The following is a 27,706-nucleotide window of genomic DNA, read 5'->3' as shown; positions in this document are numbered from 1 at the left end:
GGCAAATTAAAATGCTTTAACACTGACCACTTTTATAGCATATTTATATTCAAATGATAAAATTAAAAAGATAAATTTTGGGGTACTAGGGATTGAGTATAGGGGCACTTAACCTCTGAACCACATCTCCAACCCTTTTTAATTTTTTTTTTTTTATTTTGAGACAGGGTCTTGCTTAGTTGCTTAGGGCCTCAATAAGTTGCTGAGGCTGGCTTTGAACTTGCAATCCTCCTGACTCAGCCTCCTGAGCCCCTGCAATTACTGCTGTGTGCCACAGTGCTCAGCAAAAGATAAATTTTTTAAAGTCAGAGAATGCCACTATCCCAACAACTGTTTTCCCCAGCACTTCCTCCCTCCCCCCCCTCCACCTTCCCCTTGCTCCCTCTGCTCCATAGAACTTTCTGCAATTTATTTATTTATTTTTTTTTTTTTAATTAGTGTCTTGTGGGTATGCTTGATGTTGGGATCCACTGTGGTATATTCATGTATGTAAGTACAGAATTTCATCAGATTCATTCCACTGTTCTTCCCTTTTCCTGTCCCTTCTTCCTCCCCCTTAATCTCCTTCATCTTTACTGATCTTTCCTTTATTTTGATGAAATTCTCCCTTTTAAAAAAATACTTTTTAGTTGTAGGTGGACACAGTATCTTTATTTCATTTTTATGTAGTGCTGAGGATGGAACCCAGTACCCCACATGCGCTAGGCGAGCACTCTAACACTGAGCCACAACTCAAGTCCCTGAAATTCTCCCTTCCCCCTGTTTTATTTTGGATTAGCTTCCACATTGAGAGAAAACATTTGACCTTTGATTTTTTTTGGGGGGACTGGCTTATTTCACTTAGCAAGATAATCTCCAGTTCTATCCATTTATTGGCAAATGTCATAATTTCATTCTTCTTTATGGCTGAATAATACTCCATGGTGTATATATATCACATTTTCTTTATCCATTCATCTGTTGAAGGGCACCTAGATTGGTTCCATAGCTTGGCTACTGTGAATTGTACTGCCATAAACACTTATGTGGCTGCATCACTGCAGTATGCTGATTTTAAGACCTTTGGGTATAACCAAGGAGTGGGATAACTCGGTCAAGTGATGATTCCATTCCATTTTTTTTTTTTTTTTTTTTTGTGGTGCTCAGGATTAAACCAAGGGCCTTGTGCATTCGAGGAAAGCATTCCACCAACTGAGCTATATCCCCAGCCCTCCATTTCTAGTTTTCTGAGTAATGCCCATACTGCTTTTCCGAGTAGTTGCACTAATTTGCAGTCCCACCAACAATGTAGGAGTGTACCTTTTCCCCCACCTCCTCACCAACATTTGATATTATTTGTATTCTTGATAGTTGCCATTCTGACCGGGGTAAAATGAATTTTTTAAAAATTTTATTTATTCTGTTTAGATATACATGACAGTAGAGTGTATTCTGACATATTATACATACATGGAGTATGATTTAGGATCCCATTCCTGTGGCTGTACAAGATTCGAAGTTTCACAGTTGTGTATTCATATATGAACAAAGGAAAGTTGTGGCCAATTCATTCTAATATCTTTCCTATTTCCATGCCCCTCCCTTCCCTTCATTCCCCTTTGTCTAATCCAATGAACTTCTTCTATTCTCCAGCCCCCTCCCCTTATTGTGGGTTAGCATCCACATATCAGAGAGAACATTCACCCTTTGATTTGGGGGGTATATTGGCTTGTTTCATTAGCATGATATTCTCCAGTTCCATTCATTTACTGGCAAATGCCATAATTTCATTCTTCTTTATGGTTAAGTAATATTCCATTGTGTACATTTTCTTTATCCATTCATCTGTTGAAGGGCATCTAGGTTGGTTCCATAATTTGGCTATTGTGAATTGTGCTGCCATAAACATTGATGTGGCTGTGTCAATGTAGTATGCTGATTTTAAGTCCTTTGAGTATATACATAGTGAGATAACTGGGTGAAATGGTGGTTCCATTTTTTTTTTGAGGAATCTCCATAATGCTTTCTATAGTAGTGATTGCACCAATTTGCAGCCCCACCAGCAATGTATGAGTGAACTCTTTCCCCCACATCCTCCCAATATTTATTGTTATTTGATTTCTTGATAAATGCCACTCTGGAGTGAGATGGAATCTCAGTGTAGCTTTAATTTGCATTTCTCTAATTGCTAGAGATGTTGAACGTTTTTTTTCATATATTTCTTCTTCTGTGAAGTGCCTGTTCAGTTCCTTTGCCCATTTATTGATTGGGTTATTTGATTGTTTTGTGTTTTTTGATTTCTTTATATATCCTGGAGATTAATACTTTATCTGGGGTACAGGTGGCAATGATTTTCTTCCATTCTGTAGGCTCTCTCTTTGTGTTCTTAATTGTTCTTTTGTGGTGAACAAGATTTCCAGTTTGATTCCATCCCATTTATTGATTCTTGATTTTACTTCTTGCGCTTTAGGAGTCTTGTTGAGGAAACTCAGTTCTAAACCAACATAATTGAGAGTTGGGCCTACATTTTCTTCTAGTAGGTGCAGGGTCTCTGGTCTAATACCTAGGTCTTTGATCCACTTTTGAGTTTTGTGCAGGTGAGAAGTAGAGGTTAAATTTCATTCTGCTACATATTGATTTCCAGTTTTCTCAGCACCATTTGTTGAAGAGGATATCTTTTCTCCAATGTATGTTTTTGGTGCCTTGTTCTAATATGAGATAACTGTATTTATGTGTCTTCTATTCTGTACCTTTGGTCTTCATGTCTGTTTTGGTGCCAATACCATGCTGTTTTTATTACCATAGCTCTGTAGTATAATTTAAGGTCTGGTATTGTGATGTCTCTTGCTTCACTTTTCTCACAAAGGATTGCTTTGTTCTGGGTCTCTTATTTTTCCAAATGAATTTCTTGGCTGCCTTTTCTATTTCTATGAAGAATGGCATTGAAATTTTAATAGGAATTGCATATTAAATCTTTATAGCACTTTTGGTAGTATGGCCATTTTGGCAATATTAATTCTGCCTATCTATAAGCACAGATTTTTCCATCTTCTAAGGTCTTCTTCAATTTCTTTATTGCTCTATAGTTTTCATTGTAGAGGTCTTTCACCTCTTTTGTTAGATTGATTCTCACGTTGTTGTTATTTTTGAGGCTATTGTGAATGGGATAAATTCCCTAATTTCTCTTTCAGCTGATTCATCATTGGTGTATTGAAACATAATTGATTTATGGTTGTTAATTTTATATCCTGTTACTTTGCTAAATTCTTTTATGAGTTCTAGGAGTTTTCTGGTTGAGTTTTTAGGGTCTTCTAAATATAGAATCATGTCTTTGGCAAATAGGGATAGCTTGAGCTCTTCTTTTCCTATTTGTTTTCCTTTAATTTATTTCTTTTGCCTAATTGCTCTGGCTAGAGTTTCTGTGTTAAATAGAAGTGATGAAAGAGGGCATCCTTGTCTTGTTTCAGTTTTTAAGAGAGAATGCTTTTAATTTTTCTCCATTTAGAATGATGTTGGCCTTGGGATTAACATATAGAGTTCTTACAATGTTGAGGTATGTTCCTACTATCCCTAGTTTTTCTAGTGTGGAGTGAGATGAAATTTCAATGTAGTTTTGATTTGCATTTCCCTAATTGCTAGAGATGTTGAACATTTTTTCATGTACTTTTTGACCATTTGTATTTCTTCTTTTGAGAAGTGTTTGTTTAGTTCTTTGAGTTCTTGGTATATTCTGAATATTAATGCCCTATTTGCACCAATTTCATTCTTTTATGCTATCAGTACTTGTGTATATATGACTCTGTTTATGGGATTTTGCTATATCCTTTCAAACTATCTGTATTATTATATATTCTATGTCTATGTATGAAGGTCTAAATTTTTCACTTTTCTACAGTAAGGTTTTCATTCCATATGCTTAACAAAGCTACCAGTGACATCCTTGTGGCTAAACCAGTGGTCAGTTTACATTATTCATCCCTCTTGACCTATTAGCAGCATTTGAGATTTACCTAATCTCTCACTCTTCCTTGAAACACTTCTTCATTTGGAGTTTAGGAAATCTCAATTTCCTATTTTTCTCTTTCTTGGCTAATCACTGGCATGCCCCGGATTCAGTCCACTAATCTTTTCCCTTCTCTATCTACATTCATTCCCTTTAGGAACTCACCCAATCTCCCATTTATATATCTTATCTTAAAATATATAATTTACAGATTAGACCTGTACTATCTAATACAGTAGCCAATAGCACCATGTTTCTATACAAATTAAATTACCTAAAATTAAAGATTCAGGGGTTAAGGGTATAACTCAGTGGTAGAGTACCTGCCTGACACAAGCAATGTCCTGGGTTTGATACCTAGCTGCAAAAATAAAAAAACAAATAACCAAAAATCCATTCCTCAGTCACATTAACTACATTTGTGTGTGTATGTGTATGTGTGGTACTGAATATTGAATATGAGAGTGTTCTACCACTGAGTGTACCATAGTAAGCTATGTACACAAGACCTTTCTATTTTGTATTTTGAGACAGAGTTACTCTAAGTTGCCAAGGCTAGCCTCAGACTTGTTATTGTCCTGCCTTAGCCACCAGAGTTGCTGGGATTATAGGCATGGGCCACTGTGCCCAGCACATCAAATACATTTTTAAGAGTTCAAGGGCTATGTGTGGGCTTTTGGGTACAAACTAGAAAGCATATATACAGAACATTTCTATCATCACAAAAAGTTATATTATACAGCAATGATCTAGAATTCTTCTCTAATTCTGGATTTATATATCCAGTTGCCTTCCTGATGTCTCCAATTTGAATATCAATAAGCATCTTATAACCAAATATAAGCATCCTGATATTTCTCCTCCCTAAACTTTCTCCTTCCATTTTTTTCTATTTCAGTTGATGACAACTCCATCCTTCTCACTGTTCAAGCCAAAAACCACAGGGTAACCCTTGACTCCATTTTCATTCCACATCTGACTGATCAGGAAATTCTGTCAGCTATATATGTTCAGAATTTCACCATTTCTTACCACCTCCAGTTCTACCTTGTTTGAAGCTACTACCACATTTGTTGTAAGTTTCCTAATTGGTCTCTCTGCTCCTGTCCTTACCCCAGGTCTATTTTCAACATAATAGCTAGAGAATTCTCATTAAATCCAAAGTCAGATCATATCAGTCTTCTGTTCAAAATCCTCTAATGGTTTCCCAACTCACTCCAGCAAAAGTCAGCCTCTATAACAGCTACTAGACCCTATGTGATCTGACTCCATGTGCGATCTCATCTCCTACTAGCTTCCCTTTGCACATTCCTTGGCAGTCACACTGGATATTCCTCAAAGCACCAAGCATATTGAATCTTCCCCATGATATATAATTTAGAAATCATTAAGTGTAAGGATCAATAACTTAGGTTAGCTGGTGCTGTGACGCATGCCTGTAATCCCAACAACTTGGAAGGCTGATATACGAAGATTACAGGTTCAAGGCTAGCCTCAGCAAATCAGCAAGACCCTAAGCAACTTAGTGAGACCCTGTCTCAAAATAAAAAATAAAAATGGCTAGGGATGTGGCTCATTGGCAAAGTGCCCTGGTTCAATTTGCAGTACCATGCCCCCAAATAAAAAATAAAAGGGAAAAAATCCAGTCTATTTGCAAATAAGTAGGTATTCTATCTATAAACATGAGGTCCCTAGCCAGTGAGTAGGGATTAAATGATATGAGTTACATAAAGAAAAAGGTCTTCCAAAACTGCAATTCCAATTATTTTACTAAGCCTATATCTTACCAAAAAAAACAAAAAAACAAAAAAACAGCTAATTATCTGGAATGGTGGAGCCAAATTATCAGCTGACAATATTTTTAAAAATAAAATTTTAATTACTAAAAAAAAACTGGAAAAATATGGTTTAAGGTTTCCTATTTGGCAATAGTATAAATACATATATAGATTATTATTTGCCAAAATTTTAAAAGACCTCAGTATGATGTGTAACTTCCTACTCTCTAAACAAGTTCAACTCAATACAACTGGTTTATAAACTTTATTAGAAATAAGCTTGTGAAAAAATGCAATTCAATACATTGATTCCTTCATCAAGAAAATTCTGCTATAAAAAACATTTTGGATGAATTAAGTGTACTTACTAATGTAAATGTTTTATATAGTGATTTAGCTCCTATCTCACTGGAGACTGAACTAATACTTCATAAACTGGCACAAGATCATGAATCATACTTTGAGTAGCACTACCCTAAATCATCCCCTTTGCCTTTATTTTTAATTTTTTTGTGGTGCTGGGGATTGAGCTCAGGATCCTGAATATACTTGGTAAATGTTCCACCACTGACTTATATCTCCAGTCTACCTCCTTCATCTTTAACCCAAACCTATCCAATATTTTTTAATACCTTCTACATGCAATGTCAGAGTTTCTGTGTCATCTCCCATTCTGCAATTTATTACACTTTATATGCATCTTGTTTTCTAGATATCACCTATTCTCCTTGCAGAATTTAATGCTGGTTAGAAGCCTATAACATCTAAGAATAGTAACATACTAGTTAAAAAATTAACAGATTAAAAATATAATTTTAAAACAGTGTATAATATAGTACTTTGTAAAGGTGAGACTGTGTAACATATCAGCTTTGAAAACTTAGTTTTATTTTGGAAGAGATATAAAATCATCCACTCTTCAACACTAACCTAAATATTCCATCAGTTGTTCAGCAGTTATGATTTCCATCATTGGTGGAAGTTTCACCTGAAAAAGAAAGTATTAGTGCTATAAAATCCAATTCTTTGGATGACTGAAGTGTTTATTGCAATCAGAAGCAAAAGTATTTATGTGCACATGTGTCTACTATACATATATGTTAACATGCATTTTTATTAGAATATTTATAAAAATAATGAAGTCAATCCTATCACTATGCAATTTACAAGGTGATATAAAAGACATTGAGAAATCTATTTTCAAAGCCAAGTGCTACTTCACCATTCATCATAGTTATTATTAATTCGGTACCTACAACAGAGTCCTGCATGAAAAATTCATCTAAAGGGCAAGAAAAGGTATGAGATCATCTGTGGAACTGTTTTACTGAAATACTGAAGAAGTTCAAGATAAATGCAGTGACTAGGGAGGCTGAGACAAGAGGATCTGAAGCTCAAAGCCAGCCCCAACAATTTAGCAAGACCTTAAGTAATATAGTGAGAACCTGTTAGGCTTACCTTGAACATTTTTTTAATGGCTAAAATGAATACAGTATTAAAGTACTAGTAATATACTTAAGAATCTATCTATAATATAATAAATTTTAAAAACTGGCTAGGGTTGTAGCTCAGAGTTAGAGTACTTGCCTAGCATGTGTGAGGGGCTGGGTTTGATTCTCAGCACCATATATAAATTAATGAATAAAATAAAGGTTCATCAACATCTAAAAAAACTTTTTAAATAAATTAATTAAATATAGGTATTGTGTTCTTCTACAACTAAAAATATTTTTAAAAATCTTTTAAAAAGTAAAGTTCAACAACTGGCAAAATTATAAAGAAAAGTAAGAAAATGGATACTATAAAAATCAGGATTTATAGTTATTCCTGGGGGAAAAGAAGGAGTTATATAGTTGGAGAAAGGAAGAGAGACTTCTGGGGTGCTGGCCATGTTGTTTCTTAACTTGTTATGGTAGTTCCACTGATGTTTTCTTTATAATAACTCATTAATCAATTAATTAATAACTATAATAATTCATGGAATCTGATGTGCTTTTCTGTATTGTTTCACAATAAAAGATTAAAAGGATATACATTTATTATAGTTAAGCTGAACCCCAGAAAATGCAGTCAAGCTAATTCAATAGCACCTGTCTAAAATAATTTTTCAAATAAGTTGTTAGATGCTGTACATGGATATTACACTCAATGATTGTAAATATTTTAACTGACACAAACATATTCTGTTATATTCACAGGAGAAAATATATACTACAGGAGGGAAACACCAACAAAATAATTACTATATCAATGATAGGAAGATGAAAGCAAGGCAATCAAAATTCCTCAGGAATTTTCTACTTATCCAAGGATATCAATTACATCAACAATTTCTCCAACAATTCTCTGAGGTGTTCTAGATTTATGTTATCAAATGTATTAATGACATGTCACAAATTTTTTTTGCTTTAATCAATGAGTAAAATAAGTTGTATAAGTGATCCCTATAAAACCAAATGGTGGCCAGATATGGTGGCACATGCCTGTAATCCTAGTGGCTTGGGAGGCTGAGGCAGGGGGTCTGTGAGTTAAAAGCCAGCCTCAACAACGGTGAAATGCTAAATTCAGTGAGACCCTGTCTCTAAATAAAATACAAAATAGGGGTGGGGATGTGGCTCAGTGGTTGAGTGCCCCTGAGTTCAATCTCTGATACCAAGGGGTGGGGGGGAACCTGTCATGAGATCCTCTGAGAGCATATATATGACAGATGATACTTATAATTTAGTTATCTACTGGATTTACCACTTAGTGAAATAAAGAGATATCATGAAGGTTGTTTTGAAAAAATATTTTCTAGTTGTCAATGGATCTTTATTTTACTTATTTATATGTGGTACTGAGAATCAAACCCATTTCCCCCCACGTGCTAGGTAAGAACTCTACCACTGAGCTACAACCCTGGCTCCTCATGAAGGTTTTGACCATTATTTCATTCTAATTTTTTTTAAATATTCATTTTTTAATTTTAGGTGAATACAATATCTTTATTTTTATTTTTTTATGTGGTACTGAGGATCAAACCTAGAGCCTCATGCATGCTAGGCAAATACTTTACCACTGAGCCACAACTGCAACCCCCTAAATTATTTTTACTGATGTATTTTTTTTAATTAAGATTTTTTTAGCAGATTTTGAGCAGAAAATAGAGACCTCCCATACACAGCATATTTTAAAACTGAAATTCATTGGCAAATTGTAGCCTATTGTTTTTCTAAACAAAGATTTTTCTGAAACATAGTCACTCTTATTTATGTATTCTTTGACTGCTTTTGTACTACAATGTCAGAATTTATTTTCTCTAAGACTGCATGGCACAGAAAGTCCAAAATATTTAGATTTTTAACTGTCATAATATAATACTTAATCAAGATGTTTCAAAATTAAGATTTGATATTTAAGGCTAATGATATGGCTGAGTAGTAGAGTACCTGTCTGGTTGTGCACAGGCCTGAGTTCAATTCCCAGTACTACAAGGGAAAAAATAAAAATCTGATATTTAAATTAACTAAATTTATATTCTAAAGTGGAACTTTCTGTTTCAGACCAATCAAAAAATTCCATGTACACCTAACAATGCTTCTTAAATAAATTAAGGCCTATCTATTCTCTTTGGGTAATGTAGTCATCCCACTATAAAGCTATCAAAATACAAAACCAAGGGAACTGGGAATCTAGCTCAAAGGTAGAGACTATGCTTAGCAAGTGTGAGGCTTCTGAGTTCAACCCCAGCATCAGGAGGTGGGGTGATTAAGGTAAGGATATTAGAAATATATTCTATAATCCTAGTTATCTGCAAACAGATGTTTTGAGAATTTAGTCTTCAAATTTCCAAATAGCAACTGCTACCCTATCTTGCTTCAAACATGAGAAATGGTAAACAACAACCTGTATACTGATTTTAGAAGTGAGACCAACAAATACACAATTTTAAAATATTTTATTTTATTTTATTGTGGACTGGGGATTGAACTCATGCTAGATAAGCACTCTACCACTGAGTTATACCCCTGCTCCCCTCCTCCACTTTTTTTTTTCTAATTTTGAGTCTCACTAAATTTTTCAGGATAGTCTTGAACTTGCAATTCTCCTGCCTCAGCCTCCCAAATAGCTGGGATTATAGTTGTGCACCAACATGCCTAACCAAATGAATAAATATTTTAACTCACTTCTTTATGAGCATACTCAGTGATAGATCTATTTCCTGAATCATAGCTAATAAAATACTGTATGTTCATTAAAACTATGGAAGAGTATAAAAGTGAAAAAATGTCTACCTCAAACGAATCCCAAATATTATTTTTAACCACAAATGAAGATCTTCCTAAAAGCTTGCTTTTTTGCTTTCCTCCATCACTACCTCAAAAACAAGTGCAGAGGGTTTTGTCAATGACCTAAAATATACTTGTCTCTAGAATTTATTCAAGAAAAAAACAGGTCATAAAATAGCTGGCTAAAAAAAAAGAATTAGCAGTTGTGGCAATCTTTCTAAATTTCTAAACTTCAAGTTTGCTGTGAAATAAATGATGTATGATCTCTTTTAATAGTAACCTACAACATATTTTTTAAAAGTAAATAAGTACTCTTATACAGGGTATCTGGAAGCCATTCTCATAGTTTAAATATTCTTCCTAAAATATGAACAAATCCTCTCAGCATATATTCACACATAGATCCAAATTAATAAAGCCAAAATAAAGTGAGGTTTAAATGTAATATGAAAATAGATAATGTCCTGTCCTATGAATAAGATTTCATTAATTAGATTTCCTGAGAAATTGTTAATATCAGAATAAAAATTTATCAACCATTAGTAGAAGAAAATAGCTACTGCAACTCCAAATGTTCCACTAAGGTAAAACCTTACTGATGAGCCCAATTATTCTGTAATTCTTAAAGAGTGAAGTATATTTGAGGATAGACTCAAATGAAGCCAAAAAAATAGACAAGAGGGATTGGTGCTGTAGCTCCGTGTCAGAGAACTCACCTAAAGCCCTGGGTTCAATCCTCAGCACCACATAAAATTAAATAAATAAATAAATATAAACAACAAAATCTTCTGTTGTTAATTAAATCTTGATCAGAATCTTATAATGTCCTAAAAATTATATGCCAAGATTTTGATACCTACAATTTTCATATTCTGAGTGGGGAGGCAAATGCATGGGAGTCAGCAATAACTAAGAAATAAGGAGTTTAAATAACTTATGGCAAGAATTTAGTCTTGAAATTTCCAAATAGCAAAAGTGACCAGCAATAGATTATTATTAAATATCTAATTAGAATATCAATTAATAAAACAGAAAAACATTCAATGAAATTTTAGGTAAAATATCAGGAAGGTTGGGGGTGCAGCTCAGTGGTACAGTGCTTGCTTCACTCCCCAGCACCACACACAAAACAAAAACAACAACAACAACAACAACAACAAAAACCCACTGAAACGTTTTATTTGTTTGCACTGGGGATTAAACCAAGAGTATCACATATTCAACACAAGCACTTTGCCACTGAGCTACATAACCTGTCCATTAAAAAAAAAAAAAAAATGTACTGACAGCCAAGCATGGTGGTATACAACTATAATCCCAGCAATTGGGGACGCCAAGGCAGAAGAATAGCAATTCAAAGTATAGCAATTCAAATAGCAACTAAGCAAGATCCTAAGAAACTTAGACCCTATTTCAAAATAAAAAAAAAAATAAAAAGAGCTAGGAATATGGTTCAATGGTTAAGGTCTCCTGGATTCAATCCCTAGTACCAAAACAAACAAACAGTATATTTTATTTGAGACAGGGTCTCGATCAGTTTTTTAGGGTGGCCTCAAACTTGCACTCCTCCTACCTCAACCTCTTACAGTCACTGGGAGTATAAGTGTGTGTCACCATGCTGGCTTGAGACATATTTTACATCAAAAATTGACAAAGTTGGGCTGGGGTTGTAGCTCAGTGGTACAGCGCTTGCTTTGCAAGTGTGACGCACTGGGTTCAATCCTCAGCAACACATAAAAATAAATTAAAAAGATATTGTGTCCATCTATGACTAAAAAAAAATTGATGAAGTTTGAGACCAATAGAATGTAAACTTTTTTATAAAAAATAAAAAGGGGAACTGGGGTTGTGGCTCAGCAGCAGAGTGCTTACTTACCAAGTGTGAGGCCCTGGGTTCGATCCTCAGCACCACATAAAAATAAATAAATAATATAAAGGTATTGTGTCCAACTACAACTAAAAAAATATTTTTAAAATAAATAAATAAATAAACAGGGCTGGTGATATACCTCGGTGGTAGCACCCCTGGTTTCAACCTCTTGTATCAGGGGGGAAAAAAAAAAAACACAAAAACGGAGGATGATGGAAAAGGAATAATCAACTCATGAGACTAAAAATTGGGATCCATTTATGTATGTCACAAGCCATCCATGGGCTGTGTGTATGAGCTATGCTCATTTGAGCTTATGAGGGGATTGGACTGGTGTTACATGGGACATATGTGTGCCTTTCCTCTTGCTCTGCCTGTGGTCCCACACAGCACCTGAGATGGGTGTAACTTTCCAAGATGTCAATCAACCTACTAACCACAAGATCACCAAGCAAGACTCCACCCTTCGAAATCCAATCCCTTGCTTTATTTGGGTAGAATATTCTATGAATGGCTTTTCCCAATAAATAGAGGATTTCAGGCATGCTCTCTCTCTTGCCTCTTGTCCCCATTGCTCCCCTTGCCTTCCAGCATGGGAGCTGACACCTGAGGTTTCCGAGCCATCCCTGACTCCTGAAAAAGGTATTTCTGTGTTTGTGTGTGTGTGTGTTTTGTTTTTGTTGCCAGCCCAGCCAGCTGGTGACACATTTAATCATCAAAAATAGAAAATTTGATCTGGGTACAATGGCTCCCAGCTATTCAGGAGGCTGAGGTCAAAGGATTGGGGCCAGCCACAATAATTTAGTGAGACCCTATCTCAAAATATAAAAAGGACTGCAGATGTAGCTCAGTGATAAAGTGCCCCGGTTTCAATCCTTAGTAACAACAACAAAAGGAATTTGACAAGTGAAGATAAGTTTGTTTGTCGAAAAAAATAGTGTCTACTTTGGAATTGTGTCTGAATGACAAACTTGAATTGAAACATGTCATTATATCCCATAAAGATATGTATATATATAATTTTTAATTAAAAAATTTAGGGTGCAGAGATATGGTTGGGTAGGAGGAATAGCTTCTAATATTATATAGCACAGTAGGAAAACTATGTCTGCCAAGTAATTAAATATATCAAATAGCTAGTAGAGAAGGTTTTAAATATTCTCCAAAGAAATTATAAATGTCCAAGGTGATACCCTGATCTGATCATCCATTTGTATATGTGTATTGAAATGTTAGACTGCAGTCAATAAATATGTACAACTACTATATGTCAATTACAAATATATATTTTAAAAAAACAGGAAGTTGAGCTGGAACTTGAGATAACATTTTTAATTCATTCATGAATTATTTGATTTCCATACTACAGACTATTTTTGCATTACAGTTGGCCCTCCAGAGACACAAGTTCCATATCTGCAGATTCAATCAACCAGATAGAAAATATTCAAGGGGAGGTCATCTGTACTGAACATGTACAGACTTTTAAAACTGTCATTATTCCCAAAATAATATAGTGTGACAACTTTACACAGCATTTACATTTTATTAGGTAATATAAGTAATCTAGAGGTAATTTAAAGTATGCAGGAAGATGCACAGATAGGTTGTATACAAATACAAAGTCATTTTATATAAGACTTGAGCATCTTTGGGGAGTTCTGGATCCAATCCACCACAGTTAGGAATAAGGTACTTACAGTAAAATGAATCACTAATAATATAATTTCTTCTTGTTCAAATTTCACTAATTTTGAAATGCAATATATATACATATATCAATGTATTCAGCATGAATCTACAATATTCATGATTTTTTGATTTAAAATTGTAAAGACATTGTTCTTCTGAAAATATTAGAAATATTATTAGTGTGGGGAAAAAGAAAAGAAAGGTAGGCTTCTCTCTTTTCAAAATAAGACTCAAAAACTTATGGATCCTCTCAACATGCCTTAAATTCTGGCTCCAGCATATAAAATGTATGTATTGTAAGCTACTATACATCATTTTTAATAATAATTTAATTTATTATATGTACTATTCACTTATTACTATACTTAAAAATATTAAAAATTCAGACTGTTAGCTAGGTACAGTAGTATATACCTGTAGTCTCAGATACTTGTAATGCTGAGGCAGGATTGCTTGAAGTCAACCTGGGCAACATAGAAACACCTTGACTCGAAAATGAACAAATAATTTGGGGGAAGTGCTAGGGATTGAATTCGGGGGCACTCAACCACTGAGCCTATTTTGTATTTTATTTAAAGACAGGGCTCACTGAGTTGCTTAGCACCTCGCTTTTGCTGAAGCTGGCTTTGAACTCACCATCCTTCTGTCTCAGCCCTCCTGAGCCACTGGGATTACAGGTGTGCACCAGTGCACCCAGCATAAATAAAAATTTTAAAATTTAAAAAATAAATAAAATTTCAACGCTTTAGTAAATCTATTTGGGGGCTTTCTACTTGCCACCAGTATTTAAATCAGAAAATTTTTATGAGACAATCCCAACCTCAGGCTAATTTGAAACATTTTCATCATTAATTTTTAACATAATATAGATGCCTTCTTCCAAGTAACACAAATGCCTATTTAAAATCCAACAAAAATTATAGGTTAAATTACAGACACTTCAAAGTGTTTTTTTTTTAAAGAGAGAGAGAGAGAGAGAGAATTTTAATATTTATTTTTTAGTTTTCGGCGGACACAACATCTTTGTTTGTATGTGGTGCTGAGGATCGAACCGGGCCACACGCATGACAGGCGAGTGTGCTACCGCTTGAGCCACATCCCCAACCCCACTTCAAAGTGTTTTACAGCAATAAAGAATGTTTTCACAATGAGATTTTTTTAGCAAAATAAAGCATTTTCAATGTATGAAGCCTTGGGTTCAATCCTCAGCACTACATATATAAGAAGTTCAGCAAGCTTACCATGCAAAAAAATCTTCACAAAAAAAAAAAAAACCACCTGACAGTGAAACTTTCACATCTTTCACATTAATTGCTTGAAAGATACATAGGAACAAGAACAAGGTAAGATAACAGACCAGTCTGAAGACAACTGAGGTAGTCCAGGTAAGAGATAAAGAAAGCTTCAAGGGTAGTAGCAGTAGAGATAGAAATTATTGAATGATGGCAAAGGCAAGTTTACTCACCATAGAACCCCCCCAAAAAACCTGAACTTAGAAGTGTCATGTACTAGTCAGGCAAGGTGGCACACACCTGTAATCTCAGCTATTAAGGAGTCTGAGGCAAGAGGAACACAAATTCAAGGCCAACTAGAGCAATTTAGTGAGACCCTGCCTCAAAATAAAAATAAAGAGGGCTGGGGATGTAGCTCAGTGGTGGAGTACATGCTTAACAGGCAAACGGCTTTAGTTTCAAGTTCTAGTATAGCAAAAATAAAAATAAAAAGGAGAAGAAAAAAAGAAATGTCAGATATTTCCAAAGACATAAAGCACAAGGGGCAAAAAACCAGAATGAGTCTAGTATTAGATCTTTGGGACTGATCTAATAAATCACAGAGTCTATCTCTACTTCTTTATCACAGGTTATCCTATCTTTCTCTGCCCCAGACCTATTGTCCACAAGGCTTACTGATATCTTGAATTTTATCATCCCATTCAAATATATCCATTGAGATTTCTGGTTCTGGAGTGGGTGATAATCTTACCTTGGACAAGTTATTTAAACTTTATTTAGCTTCAATTTTTTGTATATGCAAAATAGAAAACAATAGCTACATAAATATTTCATTTTACACTTGAAAAAATTAAAAGAGAAAATATATATAATGCATATATAACAACACAGTAAGAGGGCACAAAATTAAATGAATACTTAATATTACTCAAAGTCCTATGATTGTTGGTACCATCTATACCCTCAACAGACAAGGTTGGAAGGGGAGAAGGAAGAATTTTCACTGAAAGAATAGCAATATCAATGGCAGAGGAGAAAATGCACACATCACCCACTGGCACTATTACTATCATACTATCATCAGCTCTCATCTACTTTATCTCACAAATCCAGAGATACAACACTACTTTTAATTCTTGAGAAAGACTAGCAATGAAAGATTCAGAAACTTTCCTTAAAATCATTTGTGTAAACAAAACCCCACATTGTGTGAAGTTTTTAATCTCTTCTCATAAGATCTATATTTAAAAGAGAGTGGGCAGAGACTAAGATAGAACCTTTGGTTCACCATCTGTTTTTGCTTTTATAAGTAATAAATACACTTGGAAAACCTCAAGAGAGTTTTGTGCTTACTTTAGGAAACAGAACATGAGAAAATTTGTATGATTGCAATGTTCCTACAAGTCAGGGAAAAAGCAAAGCATTAGAAGAAAGAAGAGGTAGCTGCACACACAGGAAGGAAGGAAGGAAGGAAGGAAGGAAGGAAGGAAGGAAGGAAGGAAGGAAGGAAGGAAGGAAGGAAAAAAGGGAGGAAGGGAGGGAGGAAGGAAAGAAAAAAGGGAGGGAGGGAGGGAGGGAGAACTATGGCAAGAGCTCATTGCTGGCAAAAAACTTACCTCCATGGAGCCTCATTTTGTAGGTGACAATGAGACAGAGAAAATGTCCATTTGAACTTCAGATTTTCTGTTAATGGCCTTTTGGTCCTTTTGCTATTGTGCTGTTTATATTTTTCATATATATATATATATATATATATATATATATATATATATATAAATTTACTTTGGTACCAGGGATTGAACTGAGGGGCATTTAATCACTGAGCCATATCCCCAGTCCTTTTTACTTTTTATTTTGAGACAGGGTGTTGATCAGTTGTTCAGGGTGAACACAAACTTGTAATCCTCCTACCTCAACCTTTTATAGTCACTGAGATTATAGGCATGCACCACCACACCCAGCTCTTTTTATAATTTATAAGGGTTCTATATAAACTAAGAAATTATTCTTTAGACATTCAATCTGGCAAATATTTCTCTCAGTTAAATGTGTATTTTGATTTAATTTATGATGAGCTTGTTGTTTTTTGTGTGTAAGGTATATATATTTTTTCTTTTTTTAAAACTTAAGCTTTTAAAATAATTTACAGAATCAAATGAATCAATCACTCAAATCCTCCTATGTGTTCAGTCTACTGATCTTATGATTTCATCCTCTCAAACGAGTGGCTCAACTGTTTCACTTAAAACTCTTATTTCATTTACCCTCCGTGAATCAACCCTTGAAAAGTTCATTCTCTGAAAACACTAACCAGACATTCTTCCTGGTCCTATTTCCAGGTAGAAGAGAACTACTAGAGAAAAACCAAAAACAAACAACAAAAAAGCAAAACTGACATAGCAAAAGCTTTTAAAGCCTACCTAAAATGGGTGTGGTGGTGCCTGCCTGAAATTCCAGCCACTCAGGAGGTTAAAGCAGGAATATTGCAAGTCCAAAGCCAGACTCAGCAATTCAAGGAGGCCCTAAGCAACTTAGTGAGACCTTGTCTCAAAATAAAAATAAAAAGGGCTGCTAATGTGGCTCAGTGGTTAAGTGCCCCTGGGTTTAATCCATAATACAAAAAAAAAAAAAAAGAAACGAAACTTCTCTAAAATGCAAAGTACCTAAAATCTATCCCTTCAATGCTTTATAATGTCTCTCCTTCTCTCCTTAATTACTGATGAGTTCAATAATTACTCTGCCACAATGGAAAATATGAGGTTCCACACTCCATCTATCTCACTATATTAATATGACCAGTTTGTATCATCCTTGTCCCAATCCTTCAGAAACTGAAATTGGTGTTCCTTTTCTCTAGAGACTGTACCACCTATTCTGAAGACCTATATTTCCTGTCCTCTGTGACCTTGTCCCCATACCGGTCCTTTTTTGGCAAAATCTTTCCTACTTCATCTATTCCTTGATTTTGCTGCATTTGACAATGGTAACAAACCATTTTCCTATTTCATTTTCTCTCCCTGACTACTCTCACGACATTGTCCTATTTCTTCTTCTCATTCCACATTTCAAATTGTACATGTGGTGATTTTTTTTTCAATTCTCTTACTTCTAACACACCTTTTTAATCTTTAATCCTGTTTTCTCTTTACATGTTGGAGAATGGGGTAAAGGAGGAACTGGGGAAACAGAGGCAAGGTAGGTAGGATGTTTCTAAGTGCTACATATGTTGAGGCAGAAAAATATTGAGAACTATAGCTTATCACTTTCCATGGAGAATTCATTTATTCTCATAGATACATACTCAGATCTATGCAATAATCCCCAAATTCAGTCTCTATTATAATTTTTACCTCTTTCCTGAGACCCAGTCCATGCTCCTGGAAGCATAATATTTTTATGTCCCTCTATTAGACATTTCTAACTTGACACAGCAAACTTTGCCATCAACTTTCCCATCTAAAATTATTGCATTTACACCTTTCCTATCTTATGAAAGACCCAACAAATAGGTATTATCCAAATTTGAAAAAAAAAGAATGTCATCTCCTTCATTGTTTTTGTTTTTTTTTTTTTCTTGGTACTGGGGAACTCAGGGCCTTGCACATGCTAAGCAAGTGTTCTGGCACTGAGTTACAGCAGCAGGCCTTCTTTAAAATTTTATTATTGAGACAGAGTCTTGCCAAGTTGCCAGGCTGACCTTGAACTTGGGATCCTCCTGCTTCAGCTTCCAGAGTAGCTAGAATTACAGGCATATCCCATGGCAGCCTTCATTTCTTATATCTAGTTAGTGATAAATTCATCACTGGTATCTTCCTTCATTAAAGAGAAAAGGCAAAGCAAAGAATTATGTATCAAAAAAAAAAAAAAAAGCTACGCTTAGAGCTAGGGATGTAGCTCAGAGGTAGAGTACTTGCCTAGCATGTGCTAGGCCCTGGATTTGACCCCCAGCACAGCCAAAATAAACAAAACAAAAAAGCTATCCTTATTAATTTTTTCTATTACATTCACTATAATCTTGGGGCTGAGAACATACCTTAGTGGTTGAGCCTCCTACTTTAGCATGCACAAGGCCCTGGATTCAATAAAAAAGTGGGGCTGGGGATGTAGTTCAGTGGCACATGCTTAGCATGTATAAGGCCTTGGGTTCCTTCCCCAACACTACAAAAAAAAAGTGAGTATGTGAGTGTGTGTATGTGTGTGTCCTCAGAATCATTAAAAATTATTGAGGATCCCAAAGAGTTTTTGTCTATGTGGATTTTATCTGTTACTATTTACCATATTAGAAATTAAAATTGAGGGGAAAAAAACATTTTTCAGTATTGGTGATTATACTCGGGGTTGCTTTACTACTGAGTTACATCCCCAGCCCTTATTTTTATTTTAAGACAGGGTCTCACTAAAGCCAGGTGCAGTGGCACATGCCTATAATCCCAGCTACTCAGGTGTCTGAGATAGGAGGATTGGAAGTTCAAAGCCAGCCTCATCAGCCTAGTGAGACCATATCTCTAAATAAAACATAAAAAGGGGTGAGAATGAGGCTCAGTGGATAAGCAAATCTCACTAAACTGACAATGCTGGCCTCCAACTTGTGATCCTCCTGCCTCTGCCTCTGGAGTTGCTGAGATTATATAGTTTTGCCTGGCAAAACTTAGAAAAATTTAAAACACAAGAATATATAGACGGGGGTTGGGGATATGGCTCAAGCGGTAGCGTGCTCACCTGGCAAGCACGGGGCGCTAGGTTCTATCCTCAGTACCACATAAAAATAAAATAAAAATGTTGTGTCTGCCGAAAACTTCAAAAAGGCAAATAACATCATTATTATGAAGATAGTTTCAACCTCTAGAATTCCTGCTTTACTTTGGTTCTCTTATCCATCTCCCTATCAGTCAATGACTACTGATGACAGACTTTTGTGCACATAGACTAAATGAAGAAAAAAGACTGCCTTTTTACAAAATACTCTTCAAATTCATTTGCATGCCTGCTGATCCACAGCCTAACAAGACCTATCAATTTTCCTCCTGCTGTTCCTCTTTCCTTCCTCCACTGCACACTGCACTTTAGCCAAGGTTGGAGGTCCCAAAGAGAACAAACCTTTTTCTAAAAGCTTTAGAGTCTTTGAATGTATGCTTTGCCTAGAAGGCTTTCTCTTACTTATCCTACAGACATGGTTCATAAGGTTCTCTTCTATGAAGGTTTCCCATGAATCCCCAATTACCTTTTCTCTGTATTTTCATAATACATTAGAGTTTCTCACATTGCTCTGCAATTACTGTTTATATATCTGCCTCCTCTTTTGAACAAAGACAAAACTTGTTTTATACTCTTCTCTGCATTTCCATAGTACCTTACACATAGTGGAAACCCAAAGATGTGATCATATACCCAAATCAGTCTTTCAGAGTCATTTCAAAGCTCATCTATCCCCAAGTACTCCAGGCCACACAGTATTTGCTTCTTCCTCTGAAGTTCTGCAGTACTATATGGAAACTAAGAAGAGAGAAAATCTTAAAGGAAACTAATAATTATTCCTTCTTACAAAAGAGAATGGCTCACAGAATCAAGTTTTAATTCCCTGGTCAAAAGCCTCCATCAAGTAGGTCTTCTACACCTTTTCATTTTTATTATTCTTCAGTATAAACTTAGCAATATGAACATCACCATTCCTAATAAACACACACAAACACAGACACACTATCCATTCTATTTGCATTCCTTTTGTTTATATTATTCTCCCCTTTAGGAAATACATTTCCCTGTTATCCTAAATCCTTTTTTCCTTAAAAGCTTGGTTCAAGACCTATTAATCCCATGAAGCTTTCTGGGACTGTGCCAAACCAAAGGAAAATTTCTCCTTTTTGAATATCTAGTACATTCCCATTTGTTCCATAAACTTAATATTTAGTATTATTTAATAATATTACGTAAATAAACACAGCAATCCCTAATATCTTGATAGCTCTTCTAGAGCAGGCACTGCCTAGACACCAGGATCCCAATGACTTGGGAGGCTGAAGCAGGTGGATCAAAAGTTTGAGATCAGCTTCAGCAACTCAGTAAGATCCTGTCTCAAAATTAAAATTAAAAAAGCTGGGAACATAGCTCTGTGAAAGAGTGCCCCAGGGCTCAATACCCAGTTCCCTAAAAAAAAAAAGCAGGCACCTGTCTTCACTTAAAATATCCAAGTGCCATTAAAAACCAGATAATGGAAAGGATTCTAATCTTACATCCTTTGTATCAGCCTTGCTAGCAATAGGAAGATACAGTATATATAAATATAACTTGCTTTACTTGATTTTCTTCCTAACTGATCAGAATAATCCAAGCTATTATTTTCCTAGGAATATTTTATCTATAGATATAATTAACATTTTGAAAATAAAATAAGTGGTGTGAGATGCAATTCCTCAGCACCTTGAAACTGCTAACTTACACAAGACACAGGTTACAGGTTACTCATTCTGAGTCTTCAACATACTTACCCTTCTCTTTTTTTGCTCCATTATCTTAGATATATATTTTTATTTTAGTTAATAGTTTTAGCTCCTTCAATACGTTCTGATGTATGATTACAGGCAATAATGCCAAACCTTTTAAGTAGAGCCAAAGAAAGGAGGGAAGTAAAAATCATGCATAAAATAAAATCAGTCTTTGAAAAACTAGAAATTATGGTAATTAGGTCTCAGATCAATGTTGAGACCTTTAGCCAAGGTTGGAGGTCCCAACCTCTTTTACTTAGGAAGAATTTCTCTAAAGGGTCTAACCATTCCCTTAAGTATCCAAATGGGGCAAGAATTATTTAGAAAATAGATTAAACATAACCATCATAACTTATTCCATGATATCATGGATTGATGGTAAATTTTGAAGATCACCTTCTCCAACTCTTCACTTTTTTTTTTTTTGCCTATGTTATAAAGCCAATACAAAGCAATACTACAGAAAAACATCGGTTAAAAATAACTTTAGGTTTAGGGCGGTTTAAGCCCTACTTGTTTGTAAGTACAGTATATCAACCACAACATTAAACTGAATGTTGAACTCTTATTTAAACACTACTAAAGAGATTTGAAGTTAAGTGCAATTCTTCCTGAGATAGATGTATAGATGTGTGTGTATACAACACACACATGATGTATATGTATGATCAACACATATGACATGTATATGCTATTCACATACATGATAAACATATATATATATATGAACATGAATATTCTTTCAACAAAGGATTCCTGGAATGAATTTCATCGAAGAAGAAAAGAGGACTGATGAATGAAGAAAGGAGGAAGCTATCAGCTGACAAGCAATAGCTTCCTCACCCCATTTTGCCCCTCCCCAGAAACCGTAGGAAGTAGAAAGCTGCAGAATGTACCTTCCAGGCCAGAAGCAAAACATTGAGGATGGCCAGCAATGGGCAGGGTCCATTCTCATTCTGGGTGATGATGGGTGTGTTCTCTTCCTTCCACTGGATCCACTTGATGTGATACACAGATTGTCCCGGGAAGCGTTCCTTGGAGGCTGCCAACACCTGAGCGGTGTCCTCCTCCTCCTCTCTGCACAGAGGGGCAGCCTGAGGCAATACTGCCGCGCCCTCCTCCTCCTCGGGAACCTTGTTCTCTGATCCCTCCTCGCTATTGAATTCGGAGCTACTGGGGAAAGAATGCAGGTTAGAGAACGACTCTAGGGAGTCCAGGCTTGGCGATTCCCCAGGAGGGCTCGGGTCGCTGCAACTGCTGCTGAGGCCGCCAGCGCTGCGGGGCTCCTCGGAGCCGGCGGCCGCCAGTTCTGCTCGGCAGGTGTCGGCAGGATCCAGGCGGGGCCCCGAGTCTCCAGCCGGACCCAAACCAAGGCCCGCAACGGCCTCGGCTGTCTCGGGGGAGGCGGTCACCTTGTGCTGCCCTCTCAGAGGCGCCTTCGCGGGAGCAGGACGCTCCAAATCGGTCTCCTTCAAGTCCAAGCCCGGGAAGGAGCTGCAGAGTCCAGGAGTCTGAGGAGAGCCCGCGGGTGAAGCCGAGTCTGGAGGGCTTCTGGCAGTCGCCGCCCCCTGCCCATTCCCGCTGCAGTTCTCCGCCGCCCGTACTCCAGGACCATCTCCAGCGGCAAGCCTGGTCTCCTGTAGTCCTTCTGGGGGAGTACCTGTTCCCGGCCCTGGCCCGGCCGCCACCCCGTGTTCTAGCGGCAGCAGGCTCTCGGGGCCGCTCTCCATACCCGGCCGGCCGCCCGCCCCTGGCTCTATAGAGACCGCGGCCAGCACTCCTCAGCAAGCGCCTCCGACGCCATGACAGCGGCACTGGCAGTTACAGCGCCCTAGCGCGGCCCTGGCCAGGCACGTCACTGGGGAGGGCACCGGGAGCGCGCGCGCCGCCGCTGCCGCGCCCTCCGCCGGATAGGGGCGTGCCCCCGCGCGACTGAGCTATGCGGGGCGAAGGCGAACCCGCAGCAGCCGCCCACGTAGCCCCGTCCTTCCCGCGTGCGGGTGCCGGCTTGAGTCCGGAAAGCCGGGCGTGGCGGGCGTGGCCGGGGGCGTGGCTAGGGCGCGTCTTCGCGGCCTCAGCTCCAGTAGGAAAACATCCTCTCACTCTGTGGCCGGAAGTTGAACTCCGGGGCAGCCCCACCGCGCGCCGCTGGTTTAAAGGCCCGCGCTGAAGGCGTCTGAACTCTTGGCTGTGACCTCTCAGAGCCGCGTCGGATGTGGGTCTGAGCGGGGGTGGGGTGGTTATTGGAGGTGGTCGTAGCATTTGAAGAAGGGCTCGGGAGACTTGTTTCCCCAGCTTGTAATATGAAAAATTCACAGCATTTCTTACCGAAAGCAGCTTTTAAAGGCGGAGATCTACTCGAGGTGTTTAGATTACTGCAGTGCACAAATTTCATTCTCCCTGTTCTGGCTGAGAATCGCTGCGCTTCCCACCGGCTACTGGTGCGACGTTCGCCCTATAGGAGGCGTCAGTGTGGTTGTGGATATTGGCCTGCGCAGCGAAAGAAAGTGGGTAATTTGGGCCAGTAATAATAAATTTACTTGCGTTCGAATTAGCCAAGTCTGTGGTTTTGGTTTTGGCGTCATTTTGCATGGAGTGGGAAGCGCCTGCTAATGAAAAATGTCTTTTTCTAATAAGAATTGACTACTCTTCAGAACATGCAATTTTCAAAGTTTTGTTGGTAAGAAGGTGGATGCGGGTCTATTGTGACCCCTCCCAGAAAAGCACCATTTCTTGAAATCCCCCTTTCCTCCAGCTCTGGGGACACAAAAATTACAACACAGATCTTATCTGACGTATTGAGTCAGACTCCTGCTTGTAATCCCAGCTATTCTGGAGGCTAAGGCAGGGGGATCACAAATTTAAGGCCTGTCTCCCTCCACCTTAGTGAAACACGGTCTTAAAATAAAAAGGGGTGAGGATGTAGCTTCCTTAGCATGCCCCTGGTTCTGAGTTCAATCCTCAGAAACACCAAAAATAAAAAACACCAAACAAACAAAAAACCCTGACACATAATAGAATATGATATATTCGTATTCTATTGGTTAGAGAATATAGCCAACATTACAAAGTATTGTTTTATTCATTCTTCAGCACATTTTAGTACCAAGTATATTGGTGGGTACTGTTTTTATCATTGCGGATGCCACTGTAGTCCGCAGAGTTCTTATCTTCATGGGAATTGCTGTTTGGCTTTTTTTTTTTTTTTTTTTTTTAAGTAAGTGTTGGGAATCAAACCCAGGGCCTTCTAAGCAATGCTCCACAACTAAGCTATATTTTCAGTCCCTTGACTTTTTTTTCTAATTGTTTCTTTCTTTTTTCTCTCTTTTTTTTTTTTTTTTTTTTTTTGGTAGCAGAGATTGAATCCAGGGGCACTTAACCACTGAGCCGCATCCCCAACCCCTTTTTATTTATTTTTATTTTTAATTTTTTTTTTTTAGTTGTAGGCAGACACAACAGCTTTATTTTATTTATTTATTTATTTATATGTGGTGCTGAGGATCAAAGCCAGTGCCTCACAGGTCCTAAGCAAGTGCCTACCAGCCCCTTTTTATATTGTATTAGAGACAAGATCTCGCTGAGTTACTTAGGGCCACACTAAGTTGCTTAGGCTGGCTTTGAACTTGGAGTCTCCTGCCTTAGCCTCCTGAGACACTGGGAGTACAGTCATGTACCACTGCATCTGGCTATTGCTATACTTTTAATACTTGCTCGGTAAGTATAGTTTCTGAAGCATGCAGAAGATGGATATTTTTGGAAAGCAAAAAAATCAGAAAAGATAATATAAAGTTTCTTCAGAATGTTGAATTTAGGAACCTTGTGTGCATTTGGTTTCCATATTGATCCATAAGCAATAAATTCTGTAGTTAGATTTGAATTTTTCTCTAAGAAAGAATTGCCAGTGTTAAATATGTGAAGGCTCTGGGTTTGATCCTGAGTACTGCCTTCCCTTCCCCCCAATATTGCTGGATTAAGCACATTACAGAACCTTGAAGTACAATTGAGAATATTACAGATTTCAGGAAATTCAGAATTTAGTATGGTTTCTCAAATTTAAGAAGATCTGTAAAGGTTTGTTATATGAACAAATTAAATAAATGAAGAATCATACATAGGCCATTAAACTACACATAGATCCAAAAATCATGGAACATAGTTCTCAAATAAAGGCCCTTCAGCATTTTTTAAAAGCCCTGCTTGGACTGGGCACAGTGATGCATGCATGTAATCCCAGTGGCTCAGGAGACTGAGGATTGCAAGTTCAAGGCCAGTCTCAGCAGTTTAGTAAGACTCTGCCTCAAAAATAAAAAGGACTAGGAGTGTAGCTCAGTGGTAAAGCCCCCTGAATTCTATCGCCGGTATCAAACAAACACAACAACAACAACCCACTTGGAAAAACCTGTACTTATACTGGTAGACTGTTCACATTCATAATTTTAAAATTTGTATACAACAAAAAGAAGCAGAACCAGTTTTTCTTTTCAATGTAGTCAACAATTATATAGGTCAAGATGAAGATTGGAAAGAAAATATATAATTATTTGATTTCATAAAAATGTACATAGTGATAGAGGCATGCCAGAGGCTCTGGGTTCAATCCCTAGCACCAAAAAATTAATTAAAATTTAAAAAAGAGAAATAATTATACATAGTTTGTTTTTTAAATGCAGGTAGGGAATGGCATCTAAGGAGAGTACCAGAGACAATAAAACAATAAACTGATGTGATGTCTTATTTTTGCTTTATATGTTAAAATGTTACTACCCAAATTTATAGTAATTATTATTTGTAGTACTTGGTATTGAACCCCAGGGGTACTCTACCACTGAGCTACATTCCCAGCCTTCTTTTTAAATATTGAGACAGGATCTTGCTAAGTTGCCCAGGCTAGCTATGAATTTGCAGTCCTCCTGCCTCAGGAGTAACTGGGAATATAGGTCTGTGTCACCAAATCTAGTTTTTAGGATTAGTCTTTAAAGTTACGGATGTAATAGTCTTAAAAAGTTAAACAGCTTCTCTGCTCTATTCCTCCACATCTTTGAATACTGCTCTTTTTTTTTTTTCTTTTTTTTTGATACTGGAGATTGAACCCAGGGGTACTTAACCACTGAGCTACATCCCCAGCCATATATATATATTATTTAGAGTCAGGGTCTCGCTACTTTGCTGAGGCTAGTTTTGAATTTCTTTTTTTTTTTTTATTGGTCGTTCATAACATTACATAGTTCTTAATACATCATATTACACAGTTTGATTCACGTGGATTATGAACTCCCCCTTTTACCCCGTATACAAATTGCTGTATCACATCAGTTACCCTTCCATTGATTGACATATTGCCTTTCTAGTGTCTGATGTATTCTGCTGTCTGTCCTATTCTCTACTATCCCCCCTCCCCTCCCCTCCCCTCCCCTCCCCTTTTCTCTCTCTACCCCTTCTACTGTAAATCATTTCTTCCATTTGTATTATCTTGTCTTGCCCCTCCTTTCCTCTTATATGACATTTTGTATAACCCTGAGGATCGCCTTCCATTTCCATGCAATTTCCCTTCTCACTCCCTTTCCCTCCCACCTCTCATCCCTGTTTAATGTAAATCTTCTTCTCAAGCTCTTCGTCCCTACCCTGTCCTTGTTTACTCCCCTTATATCAAAGGAGTCATTTGGTATTTGTTTTTTAAAGATTGACTAGCTTCACTTAGCATAATCTGCTCTAATGCCATCCATTTTCCTCCAAATTCTATGATTTTGTCATTTTTTAATGCAGAATAATACTCCATAGTATATAAATGCCACATTTTTTTATTCATTCATCTATTGAAGGGCATCTAGGCTGGTTCCACAGTCTTGCTATCGTGAATTGAGCTGCTATGAACATCGATGTAGCAGTGTCCCTGTAGCATGCTCTTGTTAGGGCTTTAGGGAATAGACCGAGAAGGGGAATAGCTGGGTCGAATGGTGGTTCCATTCCCAGCTTTCCGAGAAATCTCCATACTGCTTTCCAAATTGGCTGCACCAATTTGCAGTCCCACCAGCAATGAACAAGAGTGCCCTTTTCCCCACATCCTCTCCAGCACTTATTGTTGTTTGACTTCCTAATGGCTGCCAGTCTTACTGGAGTGAGATGGTATCTTAGGGTAGTTTTGATTTGCATTTCTCTGACTGCTAGCGATGGTGAGCATTTTTTCATGTACTTGTTGATTGATTGTATGTCCTCCTCTGAGAAGTGTCTGTTCAGGTCCTTGGCCGATTTATTGATTGGGTTATTTGTTATCATATTGTCTAATTTTTTGAGTTCTTTGTATATTCTGGTTATTAGGGCTCTATCTGAAGTGTGTGGAGTAAAGATTTGTTCCCAAGATGTAGGCTCCCTGTTTATCTCTCTTATTGTTTCTTTTGCTGAGAA

General features: G+C 37.1%; 1 protein-coding gene across 2 annotated transcripts in view; it reads right to left on the bottom strand.

The window, feature by feature from the left end:
- The window catches only part of Mindy2 (MINDY lysine 48 deubiquitinase 2), an 82,722-nt gene extending 58,916 nt beyond the window's left edge, over window positions 1-23,806 (bottom strand). For both annotated transcript variants that reach the window (XM_026384859.2, XM_026384858.2), the window contains exons 1-2: window positions 22,201-23,806; window positions 6,691-6,748 (exon numbers count right to left, since the gene is read on the bottom strand). In XM_026384859.2, coding sequence (XP_026240644.2) covers window positions 6,691-6,748; window positions 22,201-23,034 — 892 coding nt within the window. In that variant the 5' untranslated portion in view covers window positions 23,035-23,806. The remainder of the gene's footprint in view (window positions 1-6,690; window positions 6,749-22,200) is intronic.
- Between the last annotated feature and the right edge of the window lie 3,900 nt (window positions 23,807-27,706).

The sequence above is a fragment of the Urocitellus parryii genome, chromosome 6, assembly GCF_045843805.1.
Source record: "Urocitellus parryii isolate mUroPar1 chromosome 6, mUroPar1.hap1, whole genome shotgun sequence".
Classification (NCBI taxonomy): domain Eukaryota; kingdom Metazoa; phylum Chordata; class Mammalia; order Rodentia; family Sciuridae; genus Urocitellus; species Urocitellus parryii.
This window is presented reverse-complemented; position numbering and strand designations above follow the sequence as displayed.